At 47.2% G+C, this 18750-nt stretch overlaps 3 protein-coding genes across 3 annotated transcripts in view; 2 read left to right on the top strand and 1 right to left on the bottom strand.

The window, feature by feature from the left end:
- KLHDC1 (kelch domain containing 1) overlaps positions 1 to 4759 on the top strand; it is a 64291-nt gene extending 59532 nt beyond the window's left edge. The window contains exon 13 of the mRNA XM_062205178.1: positions 4344 to 4759. Within this exon, the coding sequence (XP_062061162.1) occupies positions 4344 to 4407 (64 nt within the window). The 3' untranslated portion in view covers positions 4408 to 4759. The remainder of the gene's footprint in view (positions 1 to 4343) is intronic.
- A 1490-nt stretch (positions 4760 to 6249) lies between these two features.
- Positions 6250 to 17697, top strand: KLHDC2 (kelch domain containing 2). Its single transcript, XM_062205171.1, has 13 exons — positions 6250 to 6557; positions 8412 to 8491; positions 10690 to 10807; positions 12796 to 12911; positions 13216 to 13297; positions 13430 to 13513; positions 13950 to 14030; positions 14105 to 14163; positions 14580 to 14689; positions 14988 to 15060; positions 16898 to 16985; positions 17067 to 17119; positions 17346 to 17697. Exons 1-13 carry the CDS (start codon positions 6405 to 6407, stop codon positions 17467 to 17469), a joined length of 1221 nt encoding a protein of 406 aa, XP_062061155.1. The 5' UTR covers positions 6250 to 6404; the 3' UTR covers positions 17470 to 17697.
- The window catches only part of NEMF (nuclear export mediator factor), a 51668-nt gene continuing 50607 nt past the window's right edge, over positions 17690 to 18750 (bottom strand). The window contains exon 33 of the mRNA XM_062205170.1: positions 17690 to 18749. Coding sequence (XP_062061154.1) covers positions 18672 to 18749 — 78 coding nt within the window. The 3' untranslated portion in view covers positions 17690 to 18671. The remainder of the gene's footprint in view (position 18750) is intronic.

Raw genomic sequence — 18750 nt, 5'->3', positions numbered from 1 at the left:
CTGGACTTGGGATTCAGTGTCTGAAGTTGACTCGGAGAATTCCCAATCATTTTTGCTCCCAGTATTTCTTCTGTGCCTTCCTCTCTTTCTTGTGCTTCTCATACTCCTATCGCAACATCGGTTACTACACATTTTGTAGTTGTGCCACGTTTGGTGGCTCTTTGTGTGTGTGTGGGTGGAGCAGGGGGCTACTACTTTGGAAGAGGATTTTTTTTTTCTCTTTGCTTTTTAGCTTTGGAAGGTTTATTATGTACTGTGAAGCTCAGGGATTCTATCCTCAGCTGTGTCCCGTCTATGGATGAGCCCATCGAAGGCATTCTTTGTTTTCATTACAGTGTTCTTTTCTTTCATTCTTCCTTCCTTCCTTCCTTCCTTCCTTCCTTCCTTCCTTCCTTCCTTCCTTCCTTTCTTTCCTTCTTTTTTTTTTTTATTTGACAGGCAGAGTTCTAGACAGTGAGAGAGAGAGAGACAGAGAGAAAGGTCTTCCTTCCGTTGGTTCACCCTCCAAATGGACAGGAGCCAGGTGCTTCCTCCTGGTCTCCCATGCGGGTGCAGGACCCAAGCACTTGGGCCATCCTCCACTGCCTTCCCGGGCCTCAGCAGAGAGCTGGACTGGAAGAGGAGCAGCTGGGACTAGAACCGGCACCCATATGGGATGCCAGCGCCATAGGTGGAGGTTTAACCAAGTGAGCCACGACGCCGGCCCCACAGTGTTCTTTATCTCTAGCACTTCCTTTATGGTTCTTTCTTAGAATTTCTACCTCTCTGCCCACATAACCCATCTGTTCTTGGATGTTATCTATTGTTTTACATTAGAGCTCACAGCATCTTGATCATGGTTTGTTTTAAATCCCTATTCTGTTAACTCCAACAGCCTGGCCATATCTGTGCCTGCTTGCAGTACACGGCTGTTTCCTCAGACGGTGTTTCTGACTTGTAGGATGCCTGGTAACTTTCTGTTGAAACCTGGGCTGTGAACTCTGTTCCGCAGGTCTCTCGTTGTGTGGCGGGAGGGAGCTGGGGGCGGGGAGGCGTTCTGTAGCCCTGTGACTATCTCTGTCTGTTTCGTGAGCCTGGATATGAATTCACTGTTGCGTGTTCCAGGATGGTGTGACAGGCTGGATTTAGCTGTTTCTCTTTTACTAGGTGGGTTAGGCTCTGATAAAATAGCTTCTCCTGGCTGCACACCCTGATAAGAAGAATAGAATGTTCTGGCTCATTTCAAAATGGTTCCTTGTTTCCCTCCCCTGGCTTGAAGCATGAGGGAATTTTTCTCTGATATTTACTGTGCGGACCCAGGAGTGCTCCCAGAGCTAAAACTCACAGGAAGGGGAGCCCTCCCACGGCTGGAGCCCCTGGCGTTTTGGGTCTGAGACTTGACGACACTGAACTTCTTGCAGTTCATCCACTACTGTGTGGGTTTCCCTGCCCCAGCACTCGTCTCCAAGGAAGTTTCTGCTTTGGCAAGTTGCGTTTCTCTGCATCTGCTGCTCTCTCGTTTGGGGACAGTGGTTTTGCTCGGTGACCTCACTTCCCTGATGGATCTAAGACAGTTGTTGGGGCCTGCGTTGTGGCGCGGCACGTGAGGCTGCGGCCCCTGAAGCTGGTATCCCATGGGAACACCAGTTTGAGTCACCTCCGATCCAGCTTCCTGCCGATGTGCCTGGGAAAGCAGCAGAAGATGGCCAAAGTACTTGGGCCCCTGCCACCCACGTGGGAGACCTTGGTGAAGCTCCTGGCTCCTGGCTTCAGCCTCGCCCAGCCCAGGTTTTTGTGGCCATTTGAGGAATGAACCAGCAGAGGGAAGTCAGCCTCTCTCTCTCTCTCTCTCTCTCTCTCTCTCTGCCTTTCAAATAAAAATAAATCAGAAAAAAAAAAAAAAAAAAAGGAAAAAGGAGCAGTTAGTGATTTCCAGTTTGTTTGGCTTTGTACTTAGGAGAGTGGAGTGGCAGCTTCTGAGCTCCTCATAGGGCAGGCCAGAAACACAGTCTCAGCATTTTTTGGGCTGAGACTTTTGTGCCGGTATTCTGTGATACAGGACTTTGTAGCACCATCAGTTATTGAATTTCAAGTCATTTCCAGTGAATTTTCTTTTTAAAATGTGTATTTATCTTCATCGCCTTGAAAGGCCGAATGACAGAGGGAGAGAGAGAGCTCTTCCATCTGCTGGTTCTCTCCACAAATGCCCCACAGCAGCCAGGGCTGGACCAGGCTGAAGTCAGGAAGCTGGATCAGAACCACAGAGCGGCCAGGACTCAGACTGGCATCTCAGATGGGATGTGGGCGTCCCTGCTGTGCCACAATGCCTGCCCATGTTTCTGCTTTTGCTTTTTCAAGCTACTGATTGTATGTCAGCCATTATCAGAGAATTCTTTTGTTAGATTTATTTATTTGGAAGAGTTACAGTGAGAGAGTAGAGAGATCTTCCATCTGTTGGTTCACTCCTCAAGAAAGAGAGCAGGCCGGCGCCGCGGCTCAATAGGCTAATCCTCCGCCTGCGGCGCCAGCACACCGGGTTCTAGTCCCGGTCGGGGCGCCGGATTCTGTCCCGGTTGCCCCTCTTCCAGGCCAGCTCTCTGCTGTGGCCCGGGAGTGCAGTGGAGGATGGCCCAAGTGCTTGGGCCCTGCACCTGCATGGGAGACCAGGAGAAGCACCTGGCTCCTGGCTTCGGATTAGCACGGTGCGCCCGCCGCAGCACGCTGGCCACAGCAGCCATTGGAGGGTGAAACAACGGTAAAGGAAGACCTTTCTCTCTCTCTCTCTCTCTCTCTCTCTCTCTCTCTCTCTCTCTTTTTCTCATTGTCCACTCTGCCTGTCAAAAAAAAAAAAAAGAGCGCTTCAATCTGTTGATTCCTCCCCAGCTGGCCACAACAACCAGGGCAGGCCAAAGCTAGGATCCAGGAGCCTCCTCTGGGTCTCTCATGTGGGTGTAGGGGCCCAAGGACCTAGGCCATCCTCTGCTGCTTTCCCAGGCCATTAGCAGAGAGCTGGATCAGAAGTAGAGCAGCTAGGACTTGAACCAGCGCCTATATGGAATGCCAGCACTGCAGACACTGTCTTAACCTGCTATGCCATAGTACTGGCCCCATCAGAAATTCTTTGGGATGGCAGTTCTCAAACTTCTGACAACATTTGAGTCTAGGGGCCCCTTTATATATTTATATATATAATATAATATATATATTTAAGATTTAGTTATTTGAAAGAGTTACCTAGAGAAAAGGAGAAACAGAGATCTTCCATCTGCTGGTTCCCTCCCTGTAACAGCCAGGGCTGGCCCAGGCTGAAGCCAGGAGTCAGGAACTTCATCTGGGTCTCCTACATGGGTGTCAGGGGCCCAAACACTCAGGCTATCTTCCTTTGCTTTCTCAGGTCATTAGCAGGGAGCAGAATCAGAAGTGGAGCAGCTGGGACTTGAACCAGCACCCATGATGCTAGTGTGGCAGGCACTATATCTGTACACCACAACATCGATCCCCCTTTATACTCTTTTTTATTTTTAAAGATTTACTTTTTTTTTTTTTTTGAAAGGCAGAGGCAGAAAGAGAGGTCTTCCATCTGCTGGTTCACTCCCCAGATGGCTGCAACAGCCAGAGCTGTGCCGATCCAAAGCCAGGAGGCAGGAGCTTCTTATGGGTCTCCCATGCAGATACAGAGCCCCATGGACCTGGGCCATCTTCCACTGCTTCCTTCCCCAGGCCATAGCAGAGAGTAGGATTGGAAGTGGAGCAGCCAGGACTCAAACCAGTACCCATATGGGATGCCGGCACTGCAGGCGGTGGCTTTACCAACTACGCCACAGCCACAGCCCCATCCGTAAGGATTTTATAAGCACAACACTAGAAGACATTGCTTGGTCTATTTGTGATTCCATGTATCTCCCATGGCAGCCCAGAAAACTTCTCCACCAAGGTAGCAGAGGAAGAGAATCGTTTTTGGGGCTGGTGCTGTGGCACAGTAGGTTAATCCTCCACCTGCAACACCTTGCAGCACCAGCATCCCATATGGGCGCCTGTTCAAGTCCTGGTTGCTCCTCTTCTGATCCAGTTCTTTGCTGTGGCCTGGGAAAGCAGTGGAGGATGGCCCAAGCGCTTGGGCCCCTGCACCTGCGTGGGAGACCCGTAAGAAGCACCTGCATCCTGGCTTCAGATCGGCACGGCTCTGGGGAGTGAAGCAGTGGATGGAAGACCTTTCTATCTCTCCCTCTCAGAGTCTGTAACTCTGCCTCTCAAATAAATAAATAAAATATTTTAAAAATGTGAAAATGTAAGTTATATATAAAAAAGAGAATAGTTTTCTTTGTGGAATAAGCACTAAAACCAGCATTTGATGTCCCTGACAGGCGATTGGCTGAGAGCCTGCAAAGACCAACCTCGCCCATACTGTATGGAGCCTGGCAGAGATGACAGCCACACACTTCTCATACCTTTAGGACAAGCGTTAGTTTTGCTTCTTGGAGCAAGGCACCACTAAAGTGAAGTGTCCCACAGCAAATAACTGGTGACATGACGGTCTTTTTTTTTTTTTAAATGAGCCATCATGCTCCGGAGAAGTAACAAGGATGCTAACAGTGGCCAGGAACCTAAAAATGGGGTGAGGTATGGGGGGGAAGGTTTCCTTAAGGAAGTGCTAACTCAGCTCAGACTGGGAGGCTGCCAGTTGTGAAGTCCCTACTGCTAAAGAGAGCCAGATGTGTTTGCAGATCCAAGAGAAGGGGCCGGTGCAGTGGTGTAGCGGGTAAAGCTGCCGCCTGCAGTGCCAGCATCCCATATGAGTGCTGGTTCGCGTCCCGGCTGCTCCACTTCCAATCCAGCTCTCTGCTATGGCCTAGGAAAGCAGTAGAAAATGGCCCAAGTCCTTGGAACCCTGCATCCGGTGGAAGACCCGGAAGAAGCTCCTGGCTCCTGGCGCCTGGCTTCAAACCGGCTCAGCTCTGGCCATTTGGGACGTGAACCAGCGGACAGAAGACCTCTTTCTCTGCCTCTAACTCTGCCTTTCAAGTAAATAAATAAAATCTTAAAAAAAAGAAAAAACGAGAATGCTCGTGGGGCTGGCAGGGGCCAGAGACAGCAGGCAGCGAAGCTGGCCAGGGGTGCTGGGGCCAGCCCGGTTTCGTCCGGTTAAGCAAGATGATGAGAAAGTTTGGGCCCCATCAAAGAACGACGAACACGTGCTCAAGGTTGTTAAGTAACCTCGGACTGGCTCGCCACAAGTAGATCACCCTGCTGCCAGGGAGCCTGCAGCCAGCCAGGCGCAGGGCGCCGAGCAGGGCAGGAGCGCACCGGGTGACTCGCGGAAGGCTTCAGTGAATCCTCTGAAGTGAGATTCAGCAAAGGCAGGCGTTGGGGCTCTGTACATCGAGGAAACTGTAGCTGTGGTGGTCGTCCCCCGCGAGCGGCCCCAGTGAGAGGAGGAGGAGCGAGGAGGCGGCGGTGCGTCTCTCCCACCACACAGCCGACCGGACCCGCGCCCTTACACCGGGCCCTCAGGACGATCGCCCGTTAGGAATTGCGATTTTTAGGTTGACAGCCCTGCGTAGACGTCTTTGGCCTAACTGCAAGGTGTCACACAACATGGGCGCAGGATCCACCTTCCTCCCTGCAGGGCGGCGCGGGTGCCTCTCCTGAAACGTTGTTTCACACAGTTCTGCAAAGTGGGTGGCGGCTCAGCGGGGACCCCCGAGAGGCCGGGGGGTGCGGGGGAGAGCTGGGGCGCCCCTGGGGCCCACCGGGCAGCCAGACACTCGCTCTGAGAAGCTGAGGCCGGAAACTCACTGCTGAGCCACGTCAGTGCCCCTGCCCAGGCTGCAAGGCCTCCGGGAACGCCCCTCCATCCAACACCGGGAAAAAGAAACACTTGTTTATTTATGTATTTATTCGCGAGACTCTGGCTAAACGCCGGTGCGCCTCGTAGTTCCCGCCGTAAAAGGCGATTCGGAGCGTGTCCGGGCCTCGGCCGCTCGGCCCGCGACCCCGGGCTCGGCCCTCGGCGGCGGCGGCGGCGGCGGCCGGAGGACCCGGCGCTGGGGGCGCTCGCGCCGGCCGCACTTCCGGAGGCTCCGGGCGGCTTCCGGCCGCGGCGTAAACAAGGGCCGCGGGCTCCCGGAGGCGGGGCGCACAGGCTGCGAGCGCGCGGCGGCCGGCGGGCGACCTCTCTGCCCCTCTCGGGCTCCCGGGCTCGCCACCGGCCCTCGGCCGCGGCCCCGGCGGGGAGAGGCGCGCTCGGCCGAGGCGGAGGGCGGCGCTAGCGCAGGCGGCCGGCAGGCCCGACCGCCGTCCCTGTGGCTGCCGCCGCCTGCTCCCTGCACCGCGCCGCTGCGCGTCTTTTTTTTTTCCCCGTTCTCTTTGTCTCTTGCCCCTTCGCGGGTGTGGGCATTCTCGGCCAGCAGCGGGGCGGCCTCAAGATGGCTGAGGGCAACGAGGAGCTGCGGGCGGACGACTTGCCAGGGCCGGCCTTCGAGGGCTACGAAGCCATGGAGCTCGCCTGCCCCGCTGAGCGCAGCGGCCACGTCGCCGTTAGCGACGGCCGCCACATGTTCGTGTGGGGCGGCTACAAGGTCAGTGCGCGGCCGGGCCGGGCGGCCCGAGCGGGCCGAGGGGCCTCCAGGGCCGTGGCCACGCCGACCTGAGGCTTGCAGAGCCCGGCGCCGCCGCGGGACCGGTTGCTCCGTGTTGGGCGGTGGGTGACACGAACCGCGTCGTATTGGCAAGGGTTGGAGGGGCGTGAGATGGCTCAAGGCCCTTTAGCAGGACCGCCTAAGGCCACTGTATGCCGTGGACACGGTTACCGTTGCCCACGTAGGGCGGTGGCCCCCGTGTAGCAAACTCCCCCGTGGAATTCTGAGGTCACCCGAGTCGCGGGAGGAGATTGACCCAGCTACACCTGTGCAGGTGGCCGTTTGCCCTCTGGTTTCCCTGAGAACGGGCTCAGGTGTTGCAGAAGGAACGCCAGTTAAGAAAATTAACGGAAAAGCTCCCCCTGGCAACCCCGCGGAGTCCCCAGCAACAGCTGCGACCGCGGGCGCCGCTCGGGGCTGCCCTAGCGAGAACCGGCCTTGCCCGTCGGGAGCCGGTGCTGTTCTGGGGGCGCCACCGCGGGTGCCTCCCCTGGACGACGGCTCCCCGCTAATGCCCTGTGGCCTCTAGAGCTTCCCGTTACCGCTCTGCGTTCTAGAATCGTCTCATTTCATTTGGCGAGCCATTCCAGAATGCGTTATCCCCTTTTGGCCTTAAAAACTGCTCTCCCGGTGCCCCCCCCGGTTGGTTGGAATCTGGTTCACCGCAGCTGTGAACGGGTACCGGTATGGCCGACCCGGTCTTAGCTGACCGTTTTTGGCAGGGCTGTCTCCATGCCTTCATTTGATGGGGCCACTAAGTTTTTTGCCAGTTTTAATTTTTCATCTCCATGGTCTTCCCCAGGCTCCCCGGAAAAGGCGTTCCCAGGGTATTTAGTAGGGGAGTGGGGCTGCGGGAGGGAGGGGCCAGTGACTGCTGAAATGTAAGAACTTCCTCGGGAGAACAGCAAACCAGTTGGTCGATGAGTCGAAAGCGACTTGATCGATACGTTAGCAGCATTGCGTTGAGAGAATGGCGCTTTGCTTTGGGGGGCGTGCTCGTCGTGGTGGAGGGTTTGCCATGAGTTTATGCCGGAGGCTGATGTGGGAGATGACGGCTGAGACCCTGAGCGGAGGCCCAGGAAGCTCTTGCTCCACAGCCCCCAGTTTTCCGTCTATTCGGGGTCAGGCCACTGTCACTCCCGGCGGCTCCCTGGATCTGTGAGGTGGGGATGTGTACGCGGCCGCACCTTACTCCTGAGTAACCTTGGGGAAATTGCTGCACCTCTCTGGGAAACTACTTGTTTGTACCAGCTAGTTCCAGAGTTGTTGGTGAGGATTAAATAAGCCATCTGGCCGGGACTCAGTCCCAGCATATGGTAAACTCAGTGTTAGAACAGGGAACCCGGGATTGTCCTCCAGGCTTAGATGTGGTATCTGCAGTTCGGCACCTGTGCTTGTTAGGGTGGAGAGGAGCGCGGGCCTGGAAAGCCAGACCTCCTGTGTGGCTGGCTGCAGGGCAGGCGCCTCCACCAGTCTGCACACCATGGCACGAGGGCTCCTGAGGGCATGTGGGGGACCAGGGCACAGGGGCCAGGTGGGATAAAGCGGCCTGAGGCGCCCCGAGAACTTGTAACTTCAAGTAGTCTATCTAAAAGTTCAGAGCTGCCTCTGGTAAGTTTAACCTTGAGTGTGGCATGCGCCTGGGGCATTAGGCCCTGACTATGATAATTATGTACTGTAATTACTTTCATAACTGGTAACTTCATAATGACTGTCTCAAGTAGAAATGGGTATGTGAAAGGGGTGCTGTTGTATATCTTTTCATTTTGTATATTTGCAATTTTTAAATTCTAGAGTAATCAAGTCAGAGGATTATATGACTTCTATCTGCCTAGAGAAGAATTATGGATCTACAACATGGAAACCGGACGATGGTAACTATGGCTGTCATCGGGGGGATTAAAAAGTCAAGGTCACAAAGAAAAAAGCTGAAAGCTCATTCTAATGAACAAAAATATTTTAAGGACATTATCTGTATGATACAAAACATTTTGTGGAAAATGGAAATAAAACTTTATTTTGGTGGAAAAAAATTGGAAGTCCACACAGCTTTTTTCATGAGACTTTTCCACGCCATTCGGAGAAGTGTCCTAGTTCAGCTTGTGCTAAGCTTAGATACTTCAGCATTTCTTCACAGTGCAGTACTTCTGTAATCTTAGAAAAAAAATCTCTACTCAGGGTTCTCAAAGTAAACATCATGCAATGTAAAAGAGAGGCTTTAGATCCTAAAATGGAAGAATAAAGTTCCACATTTGTTTCAGTGTTAAAAGTAATTGATGCATGGCATCTTAAAGAGGATTTTAGATAGTTTAGAATTTTATCTAAAAATAAAGGTATTACTCAATTTTTTTAAAAAAAGATTTATTTATTTATTTGAAAGAGTTACACAGAGGAGAGAGGCACAGAGGGAGAGAGAGATCTTGCATCCGCTGGTTCACTCCCCAGATGGCCGTTACGGCCGGAGCTGCGCCTATCTAAAGCCAGGAGCCAGGCGCTTATTCCCAGTCTCGCACGTGGATGCAGGGGTCCAAAGAGTTGGGCCATCTTCTACTGCTTTCCCAGGCCATAGCAGAGAGCTGGACAGGAAGTGGAACAGCCAGGCCGGGTTTCGAACTGGCAACCACATGGGATGCCAGCGCTTCAGGCCAGGGCGTTAACCCGCTGTGCCACAGCACCGGCCCTGGTAGTATTTGATTTTAATGAGCTCTTAAAAAAAACCTAGCTCTTTAAAATATTTTTTTAAAAACCCAAAGAAACTTAAGTTTCCCTTTTATATAAACTTGGGATAATCTGAAAGGATTTTGTTTTCTTGTTAAAGGTTTATTTGAAAGGCAGAGCATCAGGGAAGTAGAGATCTTCCATCCGTTGGTTCACTCCCTAAATGGCCACAATGGCCAGGTCTGGACCCAGCTGAAGTCAGGAGCCAAGAGGTCTTTCTGGGTCTCCCACACAGATAGCCAAGAGGTCCACACACTTGGGTCATCAAGGAAGCTGGATTGGAAGTGGAGCAGCTGGCACCTGAACCGGCAATGATGGGAGGCTGGCGCCATAAGTGACGGCCCCTTGGGAGGATTTTCTGCCAGTGGGCATGAAGAGCATGTCCTTGATGGAATTAATGTGTTTTTTTGTTTGTTTGTTTTTTGTTTTTTCAAAATGCTGAGTTAGCTGTGTCCAGGGATTAGTAAAGAAGTTGTGCCCTGTGGCTTTGTGATTTAAATATTTCACTTATTGTACATCTGAAAACCAGAAGAACAGTCCCACTTGGTTTAAGAATTAAACTAGAAAGTAGGATTATTTCTAAACAGCAAATCAATTTAATAGGAGCTTATTTGCTCGTCTTTTTCTAGAGATTTGAAATTTATAATGGTGTGGTTTTTTTTGTTTTTTTTTTTTTTGTTTTGTTTTTTGTGACAGGCAGAGTGGACAGTGAGAGAGAGAGAAAGGTCTTCCTTTTGCCATTGGTTCACCCTCCAATGGCTGCCACGGCCGGTGCGCTGCGGCCAGCACATCGCGCTGATCCGAAGCCAGGAGCCAGGTGCTTCTCCTGGTCTCCCATGCAGGTGCAGGGCCCAAGCACTAGGGCCATCCTCCACTGCACTCCCGGGCCACAGCAGAGAGCTGGCCTGGAAGGGGAGCAACCGGGACAGAATCCGGCGCCCCGAATGGGACTAGAACCCGGTGTGCCGGCGCCACAGGCAGAGGATTAGCCTATTGAGCCGCGGCGCTGGCCTAAATTTATAATGGTATTGTTTTGATAGAATTCTACAAACTCTTTTAAAGTAAATAGTTTTTAAAAACTTGAAGCCTAATAAGTGATAGCAAAGTAGACAGGACCTTGCGTGTACTGTTGATATTCCAAATCTTAGCGATCTTAAGTCTTTGGGTTAGGATTTATTTGGAGTTTGAGGAAGAGCTGATACAAAGTACTTGGAGGAGTGTCTAGCACACAGGGAGCAAGCACTACCTGTGTGTGTGGGTGTGCGGGGGAGCCCAGCTGTAGTCAGCCCTCTTGTTGTATTTTTTAATTTCTCCCCTTTTAGGAAACTTAATTACATTTAATTCCCCCCCTCAGGAAAAAAATTAACACTGAAGGTGATGTGCCTCCTTCTATGTCAGGAAGCTGTGCTGTGTGTGTAGACAGGGTGCTGTACTTGTTTGGAGGACACCATTCAAGAGGCAATACAAATAAGGTCAGTGTTTCTAAGGACCATGGTTAAGGACCACAGTTTTATTTGTACTCTCTTTGAGACAACCTCAGATTTCTAAGGTTTGCCCTGTTAGTCCCAGTTTAGAAAATGTGGAGCTGATTACGGTATAAATGTACGTTTTAGTATTTTTGTCTACCCTTCTAGGATTGTGGAAACTTCCTCAGTTTTTCCTTGTGTTCTTTGCAGCTGCTTGTTCTCTTAGAACCTCTAAGTGGTAGGTGAATATTAGTTAAAAAGAACGCTACACAGTGAAGACAAGATGTAACCATGGAAGGAAGGACACAAGTGAACAAACCACCACTTGCAAAGCCTTGAGGATAAATTAACACTGACAGAATTTTATATGTTGACACTGCTAGACTATGGTGACCATTCAGATCATCACGAGTTTTGTTGTAGGCCAGGAAGAGACAGGTGAATCAGCCATTAAAGCTAGTTAAGATGGGTAGACTCCTAGTGGTTCATTTGGCAACTCAGTAAGTACCTTATGTGCTGAGCACCTGACTGGACATTGGAGACAGAGATGAATGACACTGTCCCTGCCTCCAGGAACCTACGCTGTAGAAGGGAAACAGCATCCAAATGACTGCCGTAGCATCTCACGGAGATGCGCAGCCTAGCACACAGTAATAACTCCTCAGCTGTGGACTCTGAAAAAGCGTTCCTGACATTGTGTCAGGGAGGACGGGGGAGCAGAACAGGAGTCCTCACACGGGAGCTGATGCTGACACGGGACAGTCAAGGGGTGGCGAGGATGCAGATTAAAAGCAAATACTTCTTGTTCATAGAAATGTCAAGTTGTTTTGTAGACAAAGGTAAGGCTGCGAATGTTTCAAATTCTGCTTCTGGATGCGCTAGGGATTTCTGCGACGCCCCGGTTCCCCTGTGCGGGGAACACCTGCCTGACACGGGCTCCAGCCCTGCCGCCTCAGCTGTGCCAAGCACAGCTGCACTTTGGTTTTCTTTATTGAGATTTTGTTGAAGATTTTGTTTGAAGGAAGGATTCTGTGCCTACAAGATTTTGTGATGTTCATCTATAGTTGGCCCTTGTATTTTTCAGACCCAAAGGTGAGATATGGCCTGAGGAAGTCTGGGAAGGAGGGAAGCTGTGGTTTTAGGGGGTGATCACAAAATTATCATGGTTAGTATGGCTAGTGGCTAGGGTTTCAAATTAAATGTTTCAGTATATCTTATCTGGGTGTGACCTTTTGAAGGACAGACCAATATTTAATTTTTTTTTTTTAAATATTTATTTATTTGAAAGTCGGAGTTAGAGGAGCGGCAGAGAAAGAGAGAGAGGTCTTCCATCCGCTGGTTCACTCCACAACAGTCGGAGCTGCGCCCATCCAAAGTCAGCAGCCAGGAGCTTCTTCCGGGTCTCCCACGTGGGTGCAGGGGCCCAAGGACTTGGACCATCTTCTACTACCATCCCAGGCCATAGCAGAGAGCTGGATCAGAAGTGGAATAGCTGGGTCTCGAACCAGCGCCCAAATGGGATGCAGGTGCTTCAGGCCAGGGCATTAACCGGCTGCGCTACAGCGCCAGCCTCAATATTTAATCTTTTAAGTATTGATTCTTAGCTCCTAGAGTTAAGTAGGCAATGAAGATGTGTTTGTTAAATTGAACTTAGAGCTGCAAAACTTGGTTGTTTTTTGACGTCTTCCTGATAGCATAAATAATTCGCCATCTAAGGCAAGATAAGGAGCTTGTGACAGAAGGCAAATGAACACATCAGAAAGTGGAGGCTCTAGGGAAAAAAGCAGTTGAAGTAATGTGTGCTGAGTGACCTAAGCCTATAGTGTGTCACAAATTCTTAATCCAGGCTCAGGCCGGTCTGGCAGCCAGTCTGCAGTCACATTTTCAGTAGCACTGACATAGATGATATTCTTACCATGAATCACAGAAAATCAAATACCAAAGTGGAACTTCTTTGACATATCAAATCTAACTGAAATCATTGCTTCTAACAGTTCTACATGCTGGATTCGAGATCTACAGACAGAGTGTTACAGTGGGAACGAATTGACTGCCAAGGAATCCCTCCATCATCAAAGGACAAGCTGGGCGTGTGGGTATATAAAAACAGGTGAGTTAGCCGCACTGCAGCTTCGCGGGCTCGTGCCGACAGGGGTTTACCATTCAAGTGGCCTTACCATTAGTTCTAAACGTGGGACATACTTCAGCCCGTATGAGGATTAAGTAAATTAATACATAAAAGCATTTTACGTCGCATGTAAGACATACTTAAGCATTAAGCATTATTATTTGAATAAGCATTTTCATATACTCGGTGCCTTCTCAAATCATAGAATATAACAAGATAAGAATAAATATCCCTTGTGTCTTATCTGTGGGTATTTTAATTTTCATTGTCTTTTTTTTTAAATCAGATTAATATTTTTTGGAGGGTATGGATATTTACCTGAAGATAAAGTATTGGGAACTTTTGAATTTGATGAAACATCTTTTTGGGTAAGTGAAGTTTCATATCTGCATAGAATTATAATTTACGTTCACTCAGTTTGTTTGCCTTGTTAGTGTATCAGGTGGCTATATGTACAAAGATTATTTGTAAGATAACTTAGAAATTCCTGTTTTCTGTAGAATTCAAGTCATCCAAGAGGATGGAATGATCATGTACATATTTTAGACACTGAAACGTTCACCTGGAGTCAGCCGATCACTACCGTGAGTTCTTCATAAAGTTATTACAGCAAGGACCCTAAAGAGAAGTGGGGTTGGGGAGATGTTTAAAGTTGACAGTTGTTTCCTGGAGAAAGGTGATCCTTAGTCCTCATTGAAGGAATCAGAACTGAGAAAAGCTGGATGAATACAAAGACCAAGGTAGCTTCTACTGTCTAAACAACCTCGCATTAGATTGCTACCTAATTCGCTAGAAAGAAACCGCTCTACTTGTAACCAGCACATTTGTAACCCATCTCAAAATTTAGGTTTCCAGTTTTGGCAATCAGCTAAATTGCTATTGGCCAGAGGTCTGTACTTGTGCCTTCTAAAGGAAAGTTCAACAACCGTTCATGTTGTTACCCACATCCAGAGAAGACTTCTAGTATTTTCCCTGTGTATAAAAGTCTAGTTATGAAGTGGCTTTATGATTTCTTAACAGGGTAAAGCACCTTCACCTCGCGCTGCCCACGCCTGTGCAACAGTTGGGAACAAAGGCTTTGTGTTTGGAGGCAGATACCGAGTGAGTGTATAAACAGTTGTAGTGACTTGCTTTTGAGTTCTTCAAGATGTTAATGACTTAATTTCCTTTTTTAGGATGCCAGAATGAATGACCTTCACTACCTTAATCTGGATACATGGGAGTGGACTGAATTGTAGGTATCACTTCAGATAATTACACAGAAACTTATTAAAAACTACAGATCCTGCACCCCCGCCCCCGCTTATTCCCTGTTCTAGGTATACAATACACTTACCTAAATCTTCTATAACTAAGAATTTAATTTAAAAAATCATGATCACAAGGTCCTTAAGGAAGGGATTTTATTTTTTTTATTTCCAGTTCCCATAACTACATGCCTGGCATGTAGCATGTGCTCAATGTTTATTGAAAAGAAAAGGTCTAAAGTTGACCCTGCCTTCAAAGAAAATAAAGCAGGTAGTTGTTAATACCAAGAAGCCTTTATAAAGTCTTTTTTTATGATACATTTTAAAGGAAATCTTCAATATTTATATAAAACACAGTAGCTGCTCTGAAACACAGGGATTGTAACCTGGCTGTTATTTTCAGAATTCCACAAGGCATATGCCCAGTTGGCCGATCGTGGCATTCACTAACGCCAGTTTCTTCAGATCATCTTTTTCTCTTTGGAGGATTTACCACTGATAAACAGCCACTAAGTAAGTCCTTTAAAAATATGACAATGAAATCATTATACATCTATTATCCATACACAGTAAGTAGCTGGAATCGGCCTATTTCATATGCATCGGCAGGCTGAAGGGTTGGCTGGAAGGTTTCTTATTAATTTTGATCCTCTAACACGCATGCTTACCTAGTCAACTGCAGAGAAGGGCAAAACAACATATTTTCGCATCTACATATGACCTGATTTACTCCCAAAGCTATGTCCTCTATTAAATGACAGTCGTCTTTACAGGATACTCCACTTCATAACTCTCTATCTGCTTCACTCAGGTGATGCCTGGACTTACTGCATCAGTAAAAATGAATGGATACAATTTAATCATCCCTATACTGAAAAACCAAGGTATGAAGTATTTGAAAGATAATTTTAATACTAAATTAATAAGGTCCGTATGTGTGAGACTGCTAAAAATTGAAGACATTTTTGGTTGTGTATATCCATCATTCTTTCAAAAATCCTAGGTTTATTTGTGTATGAAGAATAGAGCTGATTTTTATTTTTGTTTCTTCCTGTTATAAAATTTATAATCAGGTCCTTAACCTGGATGAGTTTAACTGTATCTTAAGTTTTATCATTAAAAAAAAAAAAATAGAAAGGGCAGAATTTTAAAAACTCTTTAAAGAATGTACTCAGAGCCAAGGCAGTGGCACAGCATGTTAAACCGCCACCTGCAGCACTGCCATCCCTTTTGAGTGCTGGTCCTGGCTGCTCCACTTCTCATCAGGCTCCTGCTAATTTACCTGGGAAAGCAGTGGAAGATGACCTAAGGGAGACCCAGATGAAGCTCCTGGCTTTGGCCTGGCCCAGCCCTGGTCATGTGGCCTTTTGGGGAATGAACCACTGGATGGAAGCTCTGTCTCTGAATCTGCCTTCCAAATAAATAATTCTTTTTTTCCTAAGACAGCTGTTTTTTTTTTTTTAACGTTATTTAAGAGGCAGAGTTACAGACAGAGGGGTTTTTCATTCAGTGGTTCACACCCCAAATGGTTACAAAAACTGCAGCCCAGCCTGGCTGAAACCAAGAGCAAGAAGCTTCTCTGCACGCGGGTGCAGGGGCCCAGGCACTTGGGCCATCCCCCACTGCTTTCCTAGATGTACTGGCAGGGGCCTGGATGAGAAGCAGAGCAGCTGGGACTCAAACCCAAGCCTATATGGGATGCTGGTGCCACAGGTGAAGGCCCAACTCATTATACCACAGTGCCAGCCCCATAAATTTTTTTTAAATTTCTTTAAGATTCATTTATTTATTTGAAAGGCAGAGTTACACACAGGCAGAAGCAGAGAGAGGCCTTCCATCTGCTGGTTCACTCCCCAAATGGCTGCAACAGCTGGAGTTTGGCCAATCCCAAGCCGGGAGCCAGGAGGCTCTTCCAGATCTCCCACACAGGTGCAGGGGCCCAAAGACTTGGGCCATCTTCTACTGCTTTCCCAGCCCATAGCAGAGAGCTGGATTGGAAGTGGAGCAGCTGGGACGTGAACCAGAGTCCATATGGGATGCTGGCATGCAGGTAGTGGCTTTACCTGCTACACTACAGCGCTGGCCCCACTTTTTTTTTTTTTTAATTAAAATAAATATTTAAATGTCCTCAAGGGGAAAAAGAAAATCAAGCTGTTGGTTACATTTGCAGTAGTGCTGTATAACAGATTAAGAAATTAAATCATCTAAAAAGGAGCCTGTTATATCTCATTTATCTACAAAATATTTGCTAGAGAATGTAGACAGAATTGGTGTTGAGAGCACATTTAGGTATGCTGTCTTACATTGCTCCGCCCCCAAGTGTGGGCAGCGTCACTTAGACTTTCTTTGGCACACGTCCTCTTTGCATGGAATCACCAGACTTTCCTGCAGAGACTTGCACAGTCTCCTCAGCTTCTCAGTTCTATGGAGGGGCCACTGACACTTGCTAGGAAGAGGAAGATAAGAGGGACCATACCACTCAGTTCCTCTTAAGATTTTCACTTCTAATGAAGACCTAGAGAGCAGACTGTTCAATTCACACCCCACAATGCACAAATGAGGACCAGACCAGAGAGGAAAAATAATGTCCAGATGACGTAGACACTGATTTTTGTGGCTTGTTACTTAAAATCTCTAACTGTAATTTCATCAACTCTATTATGTAAATGATAAATTTGGTGTTTTGGGTGACTTAAAACTCAAATTTCTCTTTAAATGAAGGTTATGGCATACAGCCTGTGCCAGCGATGAAGGAGAAGTGATTGTTTTTGGTGGCTGTGCCAACAACCTGCTTGTTCATCACAGAGCTGTGAGTGCACCACCCCTTTACAGTATTACTGAGATGTATTCATGAAGCACTTTTTAATGTGTTCTTCATACCTGCTTTTAGGCACACAGCAATGAAATACTTATATTCTCAGTTCAACCAAAATCTCTCGTACGGTAAGTCATTTTTTACTTAGCACTCAAGATTATTTTACATTGTTTCTTAACACGCTTCAAAGTCCAAGTTTATGGATTATGCAGGGGCAAGAGTGAGTCTTCACTCACAGAACCAACCAGTTCCTATGAAAATCTCTGGGAGAGGGGTGTTACTTTATAGTTCGTCAAGTGAATGTACTTCTAAATAGTAAAGTGAAGTATTTTCTCTCTCCTTGTCTACTTTCAGGCTAAGCTTAGAAGCAGTCATTTGTTTTAAAGAAATGTTAGCCAACTCGTGGAACTGTCTTCCAAAACACTTACTTCACAGTGTTAATCAGAGGTTTGGTAGTAACAACACTTCTGGATCTTAAGGCTTCATAGATAATGCCCATGATCATCTTGCATGGACAGCAGTCCTGTGATCGTCACAGAGTGGCATCGTTTGTATAATTATATGCAATTGTTGTAGTTTGCAGCTTTTTGATTTTAATGTGCATGTGAATGGCCTAGAGAACCTATTTTTGTGTCTAAAGTTTACAATAAATGTATTTAACACCAGTAACTATCTTCTATTAAAGCAAAAAAATTAATGCCTGGGATTCTTACCTCAAAGAATGATTATTAAATTTTTTTGGTAATAACTTCAGGATAATATCTATAGAAATACTATAGAAACATTATGCTAAATAGTCTCACCATTATTAAAATGAAGTTTTTTTAAAAAAGATTAAAAACCTTAATGGCAACAGTAGTCTAGCCAAGCACAGTAAATACAACATTTTTTTCTTTTCACATTTTCAAATGGAAAAGTAAGCTAAACTGGAGGGAGCAATAGCTGTTGAGTCTTTGGCCTCAGTGCTTTGGTGTGGGGGCTTGGGCAAAGAGTTTTCCCATCAATTGAAAAGTAACGGTTTTTTAGCTTATAAATGAATGGAATTAACATGTGACCTACTCTGTTAGGTGTTCAGTGGTAAGCCTGAAGTGTGCTGCTGATGACAGAGGTTACAATGCTCATGGTGTTCCTGGCAGTTACTGGAGATGGAAAATAAAATGGAATAGAACTGGATGTGGTTACAAGGAAGAAACTAAGATTCAAAGTGAAGGAATATAAATGCTGGGAAATGATAAGTACCAATTTCTTCTAGGTATTAGGTAATCCTAAATGTATAACCATCCCCAACAGAAAAAAAATTTGTGATCAGCCTGTAATATATATCTATATTGGACATTATATACAATAGACTAGTGAAAGTCAATAGTTATAGTAGTCAAGCCACTTCACTGTTTTTCTTTACATCGTGAAATGAATACTTAGTATTAACCTCCAAAATTTCCAGAAAATGTATAGTAGCTACAGATGTATATAATTAGCATTTAACTATCCATAAATATCTTAGGAAATCTGATCATAGACAGTGTTTCCTCTGTATAAAATTGGAAAAACCAAGTCCTTCTGGCAAACATAGCAAGGCAATTTTTAAATGTGGAAGTCCTGTCACATGGTGTTTTCATCTCTGAACTTCCAAAAGGCTATAAAATGGGCTCTTCACAAATATTGAGGATTTCATTTCAGCTATTTCCTTTTCACATTCAGAAGATTGGGTGCAGACACCTTCACTTTGCCAGGAATGTTTCTTGATAAATCTGTGTCC

The sequence above is a fragment of the Lepus europaeus genome, chromosome 11 (assembly GCF_033115175.1).
Source record: "Lepus europaeus isolate LE1 chromosome 11, mLepTim1.pri, whole genome shotgun sequence".
NCBI lineage: Eukaryota > Metazoa > Chordata > Mammalia > Lagomorpha > Leporidae > Lepus > Lepus europaeus.
Note: the sequence above shows the minus strand (reverse complement) of the source record. Positions and strands in the feature narration are given on the sequence as shown.

Bases quoted from the DNA above. Each gene is read 5' to 3' on its own strand.
- KLHDC2 (XM_062205171.1), top strand. From the start codon at position 6,405: ATGGCTGAGGGCAACGAGGAGCTGCGGGCGGACGACTTGCCAGGGCCG. The intron at 13,514-13,949 runs GTGAGTTCTTCA...ATTTCTTAACAG, and splicing joins GGAGTCAGCCGATCACTACC to GGTAAAGCACCTTCACCTCG. The intron at 14,164-14,579 runs GTAGGTATCACT...TGTTATTTTCAG, and splicing joins ACATGGGAGTGGACTGAATT to AATTCCACAAGGCATATGCC.